The sequence below is a fragment of the Nelusetta ayraudi genome, unplaced genomic scaffold (genome assembly GCF_046127955.1).
Source record: "Nelusetta ayraudi isolate G7.1 ecotype Tasmania unplaced genomic scaffold, CSIRO-AGI_Nayr_v1 ptg000041l, whole genome shotgun sequence".
NCBI lineage: Eukaryota > Metazoa > Chordata > Actinopteri > Tetraodontiformes > Monacanthidae > Nelusetta > Nelusetta ayraudi.
In genome coordinates, this window is record NW_027466091.1 from 1751464 (window position 1) to 1764785 (window position 13322).

At 43.5% G+C, this 13322-nt stretch overlaps 1 protein-coding gene across 1 annotated transcript; it reads left to right on the forward strand.

Moving 5' to 3' along the window:
• Window positions 1-976: 976 nt before the first annotated feature.
• On the forward strand, window positions 977-12610 carry mccc2 (methylcrotonyl-CoA carboxylase subunit 2). Its single transcript, XM_076033371.1, has 17 exons — window positions 977-1192; window positions 2362-2428; window positions 2760-2844; window positions 3194-3295; window positions 3427-3554; window positions 3888-4000; window positions 4242-4355; window positions 4588-4652; window positions 4870-4969; window positions 5089-5184; window positions 6172-6244; window positions 6341-6417; window positions 7912-7978; window positions 8182-8338; window positions 9855-9969; window positions 11138-11223; window positions 12252-12610. The coding sequence occupies exons 1-17, from the start codon at window positions 1061-1063 to the stop codon at window positions 12367-12369; spliced, it is 1695 nt and encodes a 564-aa protein (XP_075889486.1). The 5' UTR covers window positions 977-1060; the 3' UTR covers window positions 12370-12610.
• The last annotated feature ends 712 nt before the right edge of the window (window positions 12611-13322 follow it).

Genomic DNA, 13322 nt, shown 5'->3' on the forward strand with positions numbered 1-13322 from the left:
AGGTCATGGTCTTTTCTGCGCACGCTGATAGAATAGGTGGAAGCGTTGGAGGAGAAAGCCCTCTTGAAACTAAATGAACTAAAAGCTCTTGGTGTGAATGCTCTTCAGCGTATACTCGGCACGGCAGAATGTACTCTAGCTCAAATAAAGCACTTGGGTCAGAGGGGATGTTTTCCAAGCTTTTAGGCTAACTCTGATTCCCACTTAAAACCAGCTTTAGTTCCCATTTTCTAAACGAGGTAAAGCATCTGCTTTGACTGAGCTGTGGCATTTTAAATAGAACTTTGTCTCCGAGTATTTAAGATTTTCGTGTTGAATGTATATACATACAGCAATGGATATATGAACTGCGTCTGTTATGGCTTTTCCCTCCCGCAGGTATAGCATTAGTAGGGAGTAATGTTTCGTATGTTCCACTTGATGGCAGCATAGATCTCAAACGTACGCACAAACAGGCAATGTGCAAGCTGTTCAGAAAGATCATTACAATTACTCTGTGAAGTTGAGTATAATTTATATTAATTAATTAATTAATTAATTCATTTTCCATACCCGCTTAGTCCCGAGCTCAGGCTCACGGGGGTCATTTATATAAATTGAGCATAAAAAATAACGTTTGGACATTTTTAATTTTTTTTTTTTTATTAAATAAAGGCGTCCACGCCTTGTTAGAAGTATTTGAAGAATGCAGCGTAGTAGTAAATTCCTTCCAATAATGATGATGATGATGATTATTCGTAGTAGTAGTTTTTATATATTTTTTTATATTTTTTTCATATCAGCGTCACTAATCACTTTCGTGGAAAAAAACAATTTCTCTTCTGTCATTGTCAGTTCTGTGTTTGAATGAATAAAAACATGGGACACGTTATATGGGTGAATAGGTATTCAGAGATAGCGTATGAACAACGCACAGATGTAATTTGTCACTCTAAACAGCAGGTGGCAGTCGGGAGCGCCCCTCTACGTAGTACGTCACACGAAGCCACAGAAGAAAACCTGTGCTAGTTTAGCTAGCAGCCTTAGCAACTTGCACGTCCGATCAAACGTGAGCATCAAGATGCTTCTAAGAACGGCGAAACCGTGGTTGAATCTCTGCAGGAGTCCTTCTCTCCTCAGCTCCAGATCCTACTACGCTGATAAAGTGGCTCGGCTCGGCTCGCAGCCGGATAAAACCTCCTCTGAGTATCAGGTATGCTAGCCAAACTAGCATGTCAAGTACCTTCGAAAATGTCATTGCTGAAAACTCGCCGGGCTGTCGGTGTTTTGTTTTTTTTTGTTTTTTTTTTTTTTTAAAAACCCTGCGTGATGTCCGTGTGCAGGGACACTGCCACTGTCATTCACGCTTTCCATAAGAAGTTTGACAGGAATGAAACCGAATGAACACCTGATAACACAAATATAGTGTTCATCCATTTCTCTAACCTCCACTGAAGTAAAGTTACAGCCACTAAACGTTACTTGTGAGGGGCTGACAATACAGGCATGTATTGCAACGAAATGCAAACTGATGTTTGATGACGTATTTTGTGCACGCCACTTTCCATCCAGAGGTCAAACCCTTGGCCTAAGGTTTTTTTTTGTCACGACACCGTAAATAATACCGTTACTGTTTGTGCACAGTACGACACACTGCTTTGTAGTTTATAGAGAAAATATATTCACTCCAGTAGAAATGTGTTTTTCCTTTTCCTCTTTGGAATGTTTTGCTGGGGGACTTAATGCCCAATTTCAATACTCCACCCTGGGTAAATGGGACACACCTCCTCATTTTGAATTGTTCTACGTTTGCTTCATGTCCTGTATTATAATTTCACCATCTTCCTATCGTCATTTGGCCCTGTGACTCCAATACTCATAAATCACACGGCTGCACTGCTATCGGCAACAGCAGAAAAAGTAGAAAAACCTTATTGGCTTTTAGAGAATTGCTGTTTTTGCTTTACAGTTACGAAATTTTAGTCATTTTATTTATTTATTTATTTATTTATTTTTAAATTAGTTTGTACGTCTCCTGACACCTCTGTGCGTTTGTTGCGCACTGGTAGAAGCGCCTTCATTCCAAGGTTGTTGTTGTTTTGTTTTTTTCTGATTTGGCAATACCAGCTAATACCACTTGATGGCACCCTAGGCACATTGTGTGCGAAGCATCTCAGCATCACAATAAATGCTAAAGGCCCCATATGACAACCATCTTTATTCTTCACTGCTGTGGGGCAGCATTGCTTTGCCGGATCAATAATCCCCAAAATTCTGAAGAGTTCCAGAAATTCAATTTACTCAGCCCAAAAATATTTCCAACATCTCTGAAACAAGGCAGTGGTAATGGGATTTATATTATTATATTAATTCTGTTTGCAGGAGAATTATGACCGAATGAAGGTTCTTGTGGATGAACTTAAAGAACGAACAGAGAAGATTAGACTGGGTAAGTGTGAGCGAGTGATCATATTATCCACTGCAATCTTTGTGGAGCACTTTGAATTATTTTCCATCAGGCCCCAGTAAAACAGATTCTTTTTACTGCATATATTAAGAATTTCATAGTCTACTTGCATTATTTAAGGGTGAGTTCTGATGTCTCACTCTGTGGATGTTATGGGCGATATTAGTGTGCAGACGGTCATCTAACTTTGAGGTGCTTTATGTTGGTCGTAATCCTCAGGGCAGTTTGGTCTTCTGTTGTAATTTTCTTTTTTTAATCAATTTTTATCACCTTATTGATTTAAAAATTTTTTTTTTTTTTTTAACCGATTCAGGTGGGGGAGAAAAAGCCAGAAAACTTCATACGTCTCGTGGAAAACTCCTACCCAGAGAGCGCATCGACAGACTGCTGGACCCAGGGTGAGAACTCCTGCACTCACTTTAGTTGTTTCTGACTAATTCATGACACTGACTGATTGAAATGGCCCACCGGACGCATTAGACTTGTTTTTCTCGAGTTTGAAGCCGTTGCACAAGCCTCAGCGGAGGCAGGTTTTCAATCTCCCATCCTGTCGACGATGCTCTTTTCATCCCGAGAAAAGGAAGTGGATAGCGCGTCCGTCGCGTCACCGTTAGATTGACACTCTGATAACGTTGACATTAAAACAAACTCAGTCAAATATCAGAATAAAATACTTTTTTTTAAATTTTGACCATTAAATGCATTAAATGTTCTCCCTCTCTCCCCTCCATTTTTGTTTTGTTGCAGGACTCCATTTTTGGAATTCTCACAATTTGCAGCATATGAGCTGTACGGAAAGGAGGAAGTCCCAGCCGGTGGTATTCTTACCGGGATTGGGAGAGTTTCAGGGTAGGTGCTATTCATGTTCACCCGTGAAACCAGACTAAATTGCATTGATTTAGCCAATTTTATATTTCTTTCAAGGTTTTACTGTCGTTGTTTTCCTCAAAAATGGAATATTGTGACATTTTTTTTGATAGGGTGGAGTGTGTGATCGTCGCCAACGATGCTACTGTCAAAGGAGGAACGTACTACCCCGTTACTGTGAAGAAACACCTCCGTGCCCAAGAAATTGCCATGCAGAACAATTTGCCGTGCATTTACTTGGGTGGGTTTTTCTACTTAATTGTTTGTCTGCACATTTCCCATGATAGTCACCATGACGTGAACGAGCACTAAGAGAGGCCAGACATTGGATTTTGCTTTCAATCGTGCCATGAACAGGATGTCCCGGTCCCCTCCGCAGCTTTTTCAAATCCACTGAAGAAATTTCAGAATTCATTTTTTTTTTTCTTTTGGGCGCTTTAGGCTCAAAACACCCCCAGAGGTCCCTGGTTCGGTGGTAAAAGTGCAGACTTGGTGTCTGTGACAGACCCAGAGGATTGATGTTTTACGGCTGCTGCTTCAAGTCCTTTGTGTGTTGTGCTGTTGACTCCCACAGTGGATTCAGGAGGAGCCAATCTGCCCCGACAGGCTGACGTGTTCCCTGACAGGGACCACTTTGGAAGGATCTTCTACAACCAGGCCAGGATGTCGTCTGAGGGGATGGCGCAGGTGAGGCTTCGCCGCAGCCTATTGTTGTGACAGCTTATTATTTTTTGCACATGAATTCTTTGAATTGAGACGTTTTTTTAACCAATGCAGCTGATGAACGTAACATCTGCTTCTATAGAACACGGGTTGTTGACATGTTTGTCTTGCTATCTAGGACCCTGATTTATTCATTTTGTTAAAAAAAAAAGAAAGAAAAAAAAAGATGGGATGCCCGACTTAATCCGTGAATTATCTCTCATAGGTTGCTGTTGTCATGGGCTCCTGCACCGCCGGAGGAGCGTATGTCCCCGCCATGGCTGACGAGAGCATCATTGTGCGGAAACAGGGGACCATCTTCCTGGGAGGACCTCCTCTGGTTGGTCCAGTCTTTTTTTTTTTTTTTTTTTTTTTTCAAATTCAGCCCACTATCAGGGGACCCAAAGAACCCAGTTGGCGGATGGGGTTGCTTTTACAGCCGCACAAAATCAAATGTTAAATATTCCAACTGATGCTGTTTCTGTGCTCTTGTGTATAAATACCTGGCGCTCAAGCAGCAGAGAAAGCCAAAGGTGGTAAACGCAGCACTGCGTCTCATTGTGTGTCTGCAGGTTAAAGCCGCCACTGGGGAAGAGGTTTCTGCCGAGGATCTCGGCGGCGCCGATCTGCACTGCAAGTACGACGCAACAATATTTCTCACAGAGCCGAGTTCTAAAAAAAAACAACCACAACAAAACAAAACGCGACAACATGAGTGTGAATACAAGGTGTCATAGATCTCGCTCGGATAAATGAATTTTATGATGAGCTTCCATAACACCTGCGCTCCCAACGGTAAGTTGACGGTCGATTTGCTGCCGTAATTTCACGGTAATTCGCCACTTATCTCGCAGAAAATCCGGCGTGACGGACCACTACGCCCTCGATGACAACCACGCGCTCCACCTAGCGCGAAAAGCAGTGAGAGGCCTCAACTACAGGAAAAATATCCAGGTCAGTCCAGCAACGATGATCTCTCTTTTTTTGTGGGGGGGGGGTTAGGTTAGGTGCAAGCGTTTGCATTCTGCTCACTCCATGTTATGTGTTGTGAAACTACATATGTATTTTTGTAGGTCACAACAGAGCCTACAGAAGCTCCCCTCTACCCTTCAGATGAACTCTACGGCATAGTGGGAGACAACTTGAAACGGAACTTTGATGTCAGAGAGGTATCTCCCCCCCCACACACACACACATGCACACACACACACACACACACACTTTTTGGAACCGTTTCCTCAACGGTAAAAACTTGAGGGAGCTTTCTTGTTCTTTTTCCTGAGAATAAGACAGCATTGAGCCCTTTAATGCCAACACTTTGAACTAAATAAATTGGGTTTTTTATTAAAGGCCCATTGCGTAAGATTTAGCACCATCAGGTGGGAAGACACCGTTAATCCCTGTTTTTCATGTCTCATTCACTCGCTTGTTCTTCTATATCGGGGTAGAAAAATAACAAAACACTGAGCATCATCCGCGTCTTCACGGCGGTGCATCGTGGCCGCCTCCCCTCCACTTGGACCTCAGAACCGAATGCTTTTCTTTAAGCATTGACTCACACGTTTTCTCTTTTTTCAAGATTTATGACAAGTGCACAAAAAGCCGGCGCCGCTGCTCGTTTCCGCCGCAGGACGGACAGTAAGCTGCTGTCAAGTCCCTTTATCAGGCGCTGAGTGGATGATGGACAAGCCGTCAGCAGTCACTGCGCGTTCTGGCAGTTCTGATGGGATTTTCTCAGAGTGCGAGTTTTGCAGTAAAGCGGAGGGCAGCACTTACCAGAAGGCCAAGGGAGTAAATTCTCTAAGGATTTCTACATTTCTTGCATCCTGTCCTGGCAGAGCGTTGGGTGCAAAACTTATTGTTTCACGGGAGTGAAAGATGCTGCAATCTAAAATGCAACCACTTGATGTCGCTGTTTCTTCTTCAAAATCTCGAAGTATTACGCACTTAACCTTTAAAGCATCCAACATCTACTGTAAAGTACTGATACATTGAGGTCAGCCATGACGTAAATTCATTAATACCTACCATTAGCAGTTACGGTTATTAGTTTTCATGTTAAAACCAAAATACCGCACAAAAAGTCTGTATTTCGATACATATTTTTTTAATGCGTATCTTTCTGTGTTTTTTTTCTGTCTTTATGCAACTTTCAGATAATAGCCAGAATTGTTGACGGCAGTAAATTCGATGAGTTCAAGGCCTTTTACGGGGACACACTTGTGACAGGTTTGTCAGGCAACGTCTCTTGATTTTTGCCAATTTTCTGCTATTGTCATTGTCATTGTTGTCATCACTGGATCTGTCCTTCTCGCCACTCGACAGGATTTTCAAGGATATTCGGCTATCCGGTCGGAATCATCGGAAACAACGGAGTCTTGTTCTCAGAGTCGGCGAAGAAGGTAAATATCACCCGAAATCTTGACTCTATTCATGAAATTTCAACTTAAATAAAAATCTCCTTCATGCAATATTTTTTCTGTTCTTGTGGCCATGATCCTCTTTTGTATCTCTGAAGAGAAACCCTGAAAGCAGCTGCTGTTTGGTCGTGCACACAACCTCCTCTATAAAAAAAAAAAAAAATCTTCAACCTTGATCAAAAAACTTTCAAATGTCATGCCCCAAAAATGAATGGAAAATCTGCAGAACGTGCTCAAAGTTATTAAGAAACCAAAAAAAACCCCCAAAAACTCTGCTCTGCGGAGCCGCACACCTTGCACGGCTTCGATCCCGTGTGACATTGAGAGGGAGTGAAAAAGCTAAGCCTGACAATTATGTTGAAATAGCAGCAATGTGAGCTCTCTCTCTCGCTCTCGCGCTCTCTCTCTCTCCTTCTCCGTCTCTTAAATCTCTCAAATGTCAAGGACTTAAATACAATATTGAAGCGCAGCGTTTCTTCTCCAGAAGAGATTCTCGCCGCTCGGCCGTGACTCTCGCCACTCCTCTCTCTCTCTTCGGGGGGGCTAAATTGCACTTCTACACATCCGTCTCTCCCTCTCTCTCTCTCTCCCTCGCGCTCCCATGAATGGCACCGTAATGACATAGCTTTCGGAAAACTCTCTGATGAGAGACAATCATCGTTTCATTCCGGCATAATTGACTCGTTTTTTTTTTTAATGCTCTTAGCCGCCGCCACCGGCGCTGCCGCTGAACTCTGCCTCTGCAGGAGAGACGCCGGGCTGCATTTTTTGTTATTTCTGTACAATTACGATAAGAATTTCTAAATTGGATTAAAGTCGTGAATTTAAAGGGACAGTTTGCACAACATTAACATTATTTCCTTTTTGTGACTGGCCTGTGGATCACTGACTGACTGACTGACTGACTGACTGACTCACTCATCTTTCTATTACTCTCCAGGTGTGTGTGATAGGCAACCTTCAGCAGATTTATATTTCTGTTTCTGGGCATGTTTTTGGGAGCTGGGACTGATTAGCACGCACGCACACACACACTCTCAGGCTCTGGCTGGTGTTTATAGTCTGCGATGCAAAGCAGGCAGCGTTGCCGAAAGAGAGCCGGCGGAGGTAACTGGCGAGATAACGAAAACACCTGAGTAATTGAGCAACACAAAGTCTATGTAAATCAGCCGCTGCCTCCGCACTCTGAGCGGAGCCTTTTGTGCTGGTGTGTTTGTGTGCGGCAGCTTTTGGCCAACAATTTCTCTTTTCTTTCCCAGACGAGGCTGAAGGCCGTTCAGCTTCTTTATATTCAAAGTAAAAGATCCCGATGCTCTAACACTTTCACACTCTGTGCTTCACACTGATGACCTGAGGTGCAGTTTCTCAACCTTCCCGTATCTTCATCACTCTGTGTTTTCTGCTCTCCTGGCACTTTTCCCCTGGTCGCAGCGGGAGGACGAACGAGATCCGCTGATCATTTGCTTCTTTTTCCAGGGGACGCATTTCATCGAACTCTGCTGCCAACGAAACATCCCACTTATCTTCCTCCAGAACATCACAGGTCGGTGGGGTCGCTTTGGTCACTTTCAATTCTCTGTCGCTCGACTTCATCGCCTCCGATCCACCATGCACATCAATGGAGTGTTTATTTTTTTTGTGCTAATTAACATGATGTTCTAAAAAGCTAAAAATAAGCCTGCAGTGTTGCGTGGGTGAATAAGATCCTCCTCTTCTTCCTCCTCCTCTTCCTCCCCTCCACCTCAGGCTTCATGGTGGGCCGGGAGTACGAGGCGGGAGGGATCGCCAAGGACGGGGCCAAGATGGTGACGGCGGTGGCGTGCGCCAACGTTCCCAAGATCACCGTCATCGTCGGCGGCTCCTACGGCGCCGGCAACTACGGCATGTGCGGCCGAGCCTACAGGTAGGCGGGAGGGGAGTCGCTCAGGAAAATTAAAAAAAAAAACAAAAAAAAAACACATCACACAAGCAGAGGTGTCAAATATTCACATTCCGTACTTGACTAAAAGCAAAATACTTAAAATAATACTGGTAAAAGTAAAAGTTCTGATTTATCTATTTTACTCAAGTAATAAAATAAAGTTCAGGTTCTGAAATGTGATTCAGTAAAAAGTGAAAGATTTTTTTTTTTTTGGCCATTATTGACGCAATACATTTGTTCATAAATTTTGTCTAAAAAACGGAGAATAATCTGCACTGAACTGACCAGAGGTCAGAAGACGGAAGTCTTGGATGAGCATCTTGATCATTTTTAACTGCTTTGGTGCTTTCATTACCAGAGTTTATGAATAATAAGTGTTCTTCTCTAAGTGTTTCATTTTTCTCTATCCTGAAAACTTACTAACAGTGACCCCAAAACTGAGATACTCCCTCTAAAATATCATCCACTTTTATATTGAAAAACACGACGGCAGAGTTCAAATCGCTCCATTTCAAGCAACAGCAACTGTACAAAATAATGAATGAATCACTTTGAACAGAATTTGTATCTTTTAAACACCGTTGAGACAGAATTGTAATATAATTACCAGAGCTAAAAAAAAAAAAAAAATGAAAGGGAGAAGCTTTCAGTTTCCTGCTGCTATTGACATTTGGTTTGTTGTATTGTGGTGTTGTTCAGAGTTGTCTCTCAGAAATGCAGCCAATTAGACTTTGGCGTTGTTGTTCTTAAAACTGTGAAAGGTTTTGTCCCTGTTCAGAATTCCATCCCCCCGGCCCCCCCCCAATTAATTTATTTTGGAGATATATTTTGATCTGTGTGCAGTCAAAGAGGGGAAACCCATTCATCTATGCCAACTTGAGCATTAGAAGTTCAAAGGTCAACGTTAGAAACAGTCGGGTTGTGACTGTTCAGCACAGGGCGGCACTGTCCCTGCAGCTATCGATTATTATTGATCGGTTAATATGCAGTGAGACCCTCTCAGACAAAGACACTCTGATTAGGAGCCTTTAAATATTCAGCACGTTTCCCTTGATTTGCCCGTTAAATTTTCAGAATGTGACTTTACCAGGAGCAGCGTTTAATCAAGCCCAACTTCGTCTCCGCGTCTCTCCGCTGCTCCTGCGTTCCCCTTCTGTTTGGATACACTTTTGAAAATTCACGCCGGAACAAAATGAATTATTTAACACTCCTCAAACGGCTCATTTTCCAGCCTTCAGCTCTCATAGTTCACTTTTCCCCCTCCACTCCCTGTCTGTCATCAGATTATTCCACTATTACAGCAGTGCTGCAGCCTCATTGGTGCAGCTCTCTGTGTTGTTGTTTTGCTCTCATTACTTTGTTCTTCAGCGCTCCGGATGATTATTCAGGCTCAACGAACAGGGTAATTTGACGCTTCTTTTGTTTTGTTTTTTCTCTCCTTCTTCTCTTCTCCCCACCACCTCCACCTCCCCCTCCTCCTCCTCCTGCTCGATCGCAGCCCTCGATTCTTATACATGTGGCCAAATTCCAGGATCTCGGTAATGGGAGGTGAGCAGGCGGCCACCGTCCTGGCCACCATCACCAAGGATCAGAGAGCACGTGAAGGAAAGGAGGTAATGACGCCCGTTAATCACGCCGTCCGCCGCTCGGCCGGAGAGAGCCGTGGAAAATCACCGTTCGCCAATTTGCTGCCAAAATCATAAACATTATGAAAGGTCCGTTCCTCCAGGCCCGGGGTTTGATGCGGCTTTTAAAGCGAAGATGAAATGACATCAGTGTCAAGTGTTGTGGCGGCGGTGGGACATTGTCGTCGTCTAATAACGGCGATTAAATTGTGTCAGGTGTGCGATTAGAGGCGTTAGAAGGCCTTCACAGCTGCTGAATGACAGCTTTATTCCACTGCCCGATGGCTTTCGCTCGCTCTTGATGAAGTACGCGCTGAAAAGTGTTGGAGGTAATAAAAAACTTTTTCAAATCCCCCCCCCCTCCCGAATCCTCTTCATTAAATCTCACTTTTAGAGCGTTTCCATAATACATTTTAAGGCGCATTAGGCTGAAATTTCATGGAAAAAGAGGAATTTGAAGCAGCTTCCTGAGGTGCTTTTCAGTCTTTTTCCAATTACAGCTGATGAGCAAAATCTTTCACCCAAACAGCTTTTGACCAATGTGACCTTTGCTGTTTATTCGTCTTCCTGGAAGCTTCGGTAACGAGCAGAGAAACGCGGCCATTAGCTGCGACTCATCCGGAAGGACCAGGAGAACACCGTGATCCTCGGCTGCGTTTAAAAAAAGGACATCGTAACAGCTGCTGTTCACCACAGCATTTCCTGTCCTGAAATCTTCATCCTTCCGCTGCTTTCGTTTGTCTTCAATTCCTCCGGTTGCCACGTCGGCGCCAGGCTTAAGTTTTGCATCTCCTCCGTAAAACCAATTTTAGCCGAACGGCCGCGATGCTCAAACTTCATCTTAACTTTGTCTGTTGTGTTTGCCTTTTGAGGCGGCAAAGTGTTTCACGTCAAGAGCTTTTCCTCTTGCGTCTAATTCTGCCCTTCATGTGCTTGACGGACTAAAAGCTGTGAAAAGAGCCCAAAGGAGAGGCGTTTGCTGCCTTTATAATTCCTTTGTAAGGACACCAACCTGCTTCAGCAAGTTTAAGTTTTTACTCCACTTTGAATATTTCACCTCTCTGTGAAAGGACTTTGGTGCACAGAGGTTTTTGTTTCATTCCCGGCCGTCGTCTCCGGGGGAATAATGTTTTGTCTGTGATGGTTTGTTCGACAGTTCACGGCCGAGCAGGAAGCTGCGATGAAGGAGCCGATCGTGCGACGCTTTGAGGAGGAGGGCAGCCCGTACTACTCCAGTGCCAGGTGAGCTTCGCTGTCGCAGGCAGGTTATGAGAGGATGACTCCTTTTAAAAACTGAACCCTGTCGGAAGGAAGTGTGTATCACCACAGTGCATAGAAAGGGTCTTTTTTTTCCCCACCGTGGATTAATGCATTTTTGAAAAAAGTGCACTTTGGGTCTTTGTGGTTTCAGTGAAATCGCTGGAAAATATTTGTGTGTTTTCATAGAAAATGGGGCCTAAAAAGGTTTTTTTTTCACGCAAGGCTGAGAAACCACAGCTCACTTCTCCATGATTTTTTTTGAAATAGGTTTCAGTAACAATTTCTTTGTCTTATTCATTATTTCGTGTTGTTGTCTGCGAGAGGGGAAGAGACAGGAATCTTGGAGGCAGCAACCGCCGTGCAGACTGGAACGGCGTGCTGCACTACAAAGAAGGCAATTGCATATTAAGTGAAACGGTGAAAATCTTTGCAAAGTCTGTAAAGCAGATCTGGCAACCGGGCCGAGCCGCTTTAATTTACATCAAAGAGGATAAAACGGACATCATGTGAAATTGTGTAACGGGACCTCCAGCTAGAAGTTGTTGTTCCGGCTGCGGCCTGTGAACATGACTGCAAATAGAAGCCTGTCATGCATTCATTATGGCGGCTCGCTCTCACAGGAAATGAAAAATAATGATGTGCCTTGAATAAGAGCTGCTTGAACCTGAAGGTACGGATTTGAACAAAAGATGTTTACTATAAGCCGGTGTCTCTTTTCTAATTTAGTCGCTGCTTCCTGGGTCTCGCTAATTCTTAAAGATCTACCGATTGTGGTGAAAAGCTTGGAGGACGTGGCACTTGGCAGGATAGAATTTTTTTTTTTTTAAAAGCATTTCGTGGTGCCGTCAGTACAGGCCGAGCTCCGCAGAAACAATAAAACGGCTGAATTTCTTTTTATGAAGGGGGAAAAGATTTTTTTTTCTTTAAACCGAGCGAAAGGCGAGAGAGATGAAAGCTGGTGAGAGAGTCGGCCGGAGGTGTGATGCGCTCCGCTGTCTTCCTCTCTGCAGACTGTGGGATGATGGGATCATCGATCCGGCCGACACCCGCATGGTTCTGGGCCTGAGCCTCAGCGCGGCGCTCAACGCGCCCGTGCAGAAGACGCGTTTCGGAGTGTTCCGGATGTAGCGGCCGCCAACCGCGGAGGCCCACACACGCCTTCCTGGCGGAGGGACGTGTGCTGTATTTAGACCAGTGTCTGTGTTTGATGTTGTCAGTTGGGAGGACAAAAAAAACAAAACACTATCACATCATGTGAGCGGATGGACACAGAACATTTTTGTACCAATAAATATTGCTGTGCCTTAACTGTTACTGTAGTTGGATAAATGCAAACTGTTTCCTTCTCTAATGAGTTTTTTTGTTTGTTGTTTTTTTTTTTTTTATCTAATTGTGTAAATGATAGATTATAAAAATATCTTTGAAAAAAAAATTCTGTTTGCTGTTTAATTTGTTAATTTGTTCCCTGCTTTATATACATGCACGGTGTTCTCCCCCCAAAAATCTCTCTTAGGGAGTGAACGACTCAACCCGAATAAAAATAATCTTTATTTGTTTCTATACATTCTGTGAAAGTTTGAGGTTCTTTCAACAAGAATTTCCAAAATGATTGGCCTGCGAAATGATGTCAAATTTTTTTGGGACACCCTGTTTTTTTTTTTTTTAATTGTTTGTAACTCCTGTGTGTTGACCGCAATAATAACTGACAGGCCTACCAGTGAAAAATCAAACTCTGCACAGGGGGCGCTGTTTAGCTGTAAATATTTGATAGAGCCAGTGACTCGAAGGATGTTCGGTCACGCTGCTTTAATGATAAATGCTCTTTAGACGACATGTGGAGGAGCTGTGGCTGTGGCTGTGGCTCCGCAGCTGTTTTTCAGGAAATTAGTAAAATGAAAGGAATGTTTTAAAGGGAACCCAAGCCTTGATGTTTTCTTAATGGACAATAATGGCCACGGGTCAGATCTTTATTGTCCCTCCAGGGGAAATTAGGTTTGTAGCAGAGGACAGAAGCATAAAGTGGAGCGGGGACGCGGGAAGAATAAAATGGGTGAAAAGTATTGTTTATTCTTTTCATCTGT

Coding starts and splice junctions, on each gene's coding strand:
- mccc2 (XM_076033371.1), top strand. CDS start 1,061: ATGCTTCTAAGAACGGCGAAACCGTGGTTGAATCTCTGCAGGAGTCCT. Junction 4,356..4,587: donor TCCTGGGAGGACCTCCTCTG/GTTGGTCCAGTC, acceptor GTGTGTCTGCAG/GTTAAAGCCGCCACTGGGGA. Junction 11,224..12,251: donor CCGTACTACTCCAGTGCCAG/GTGAGCTTCGCT, acceptor TCCTCTCTGCAG/ACTGTGGGATGATGGGATCA.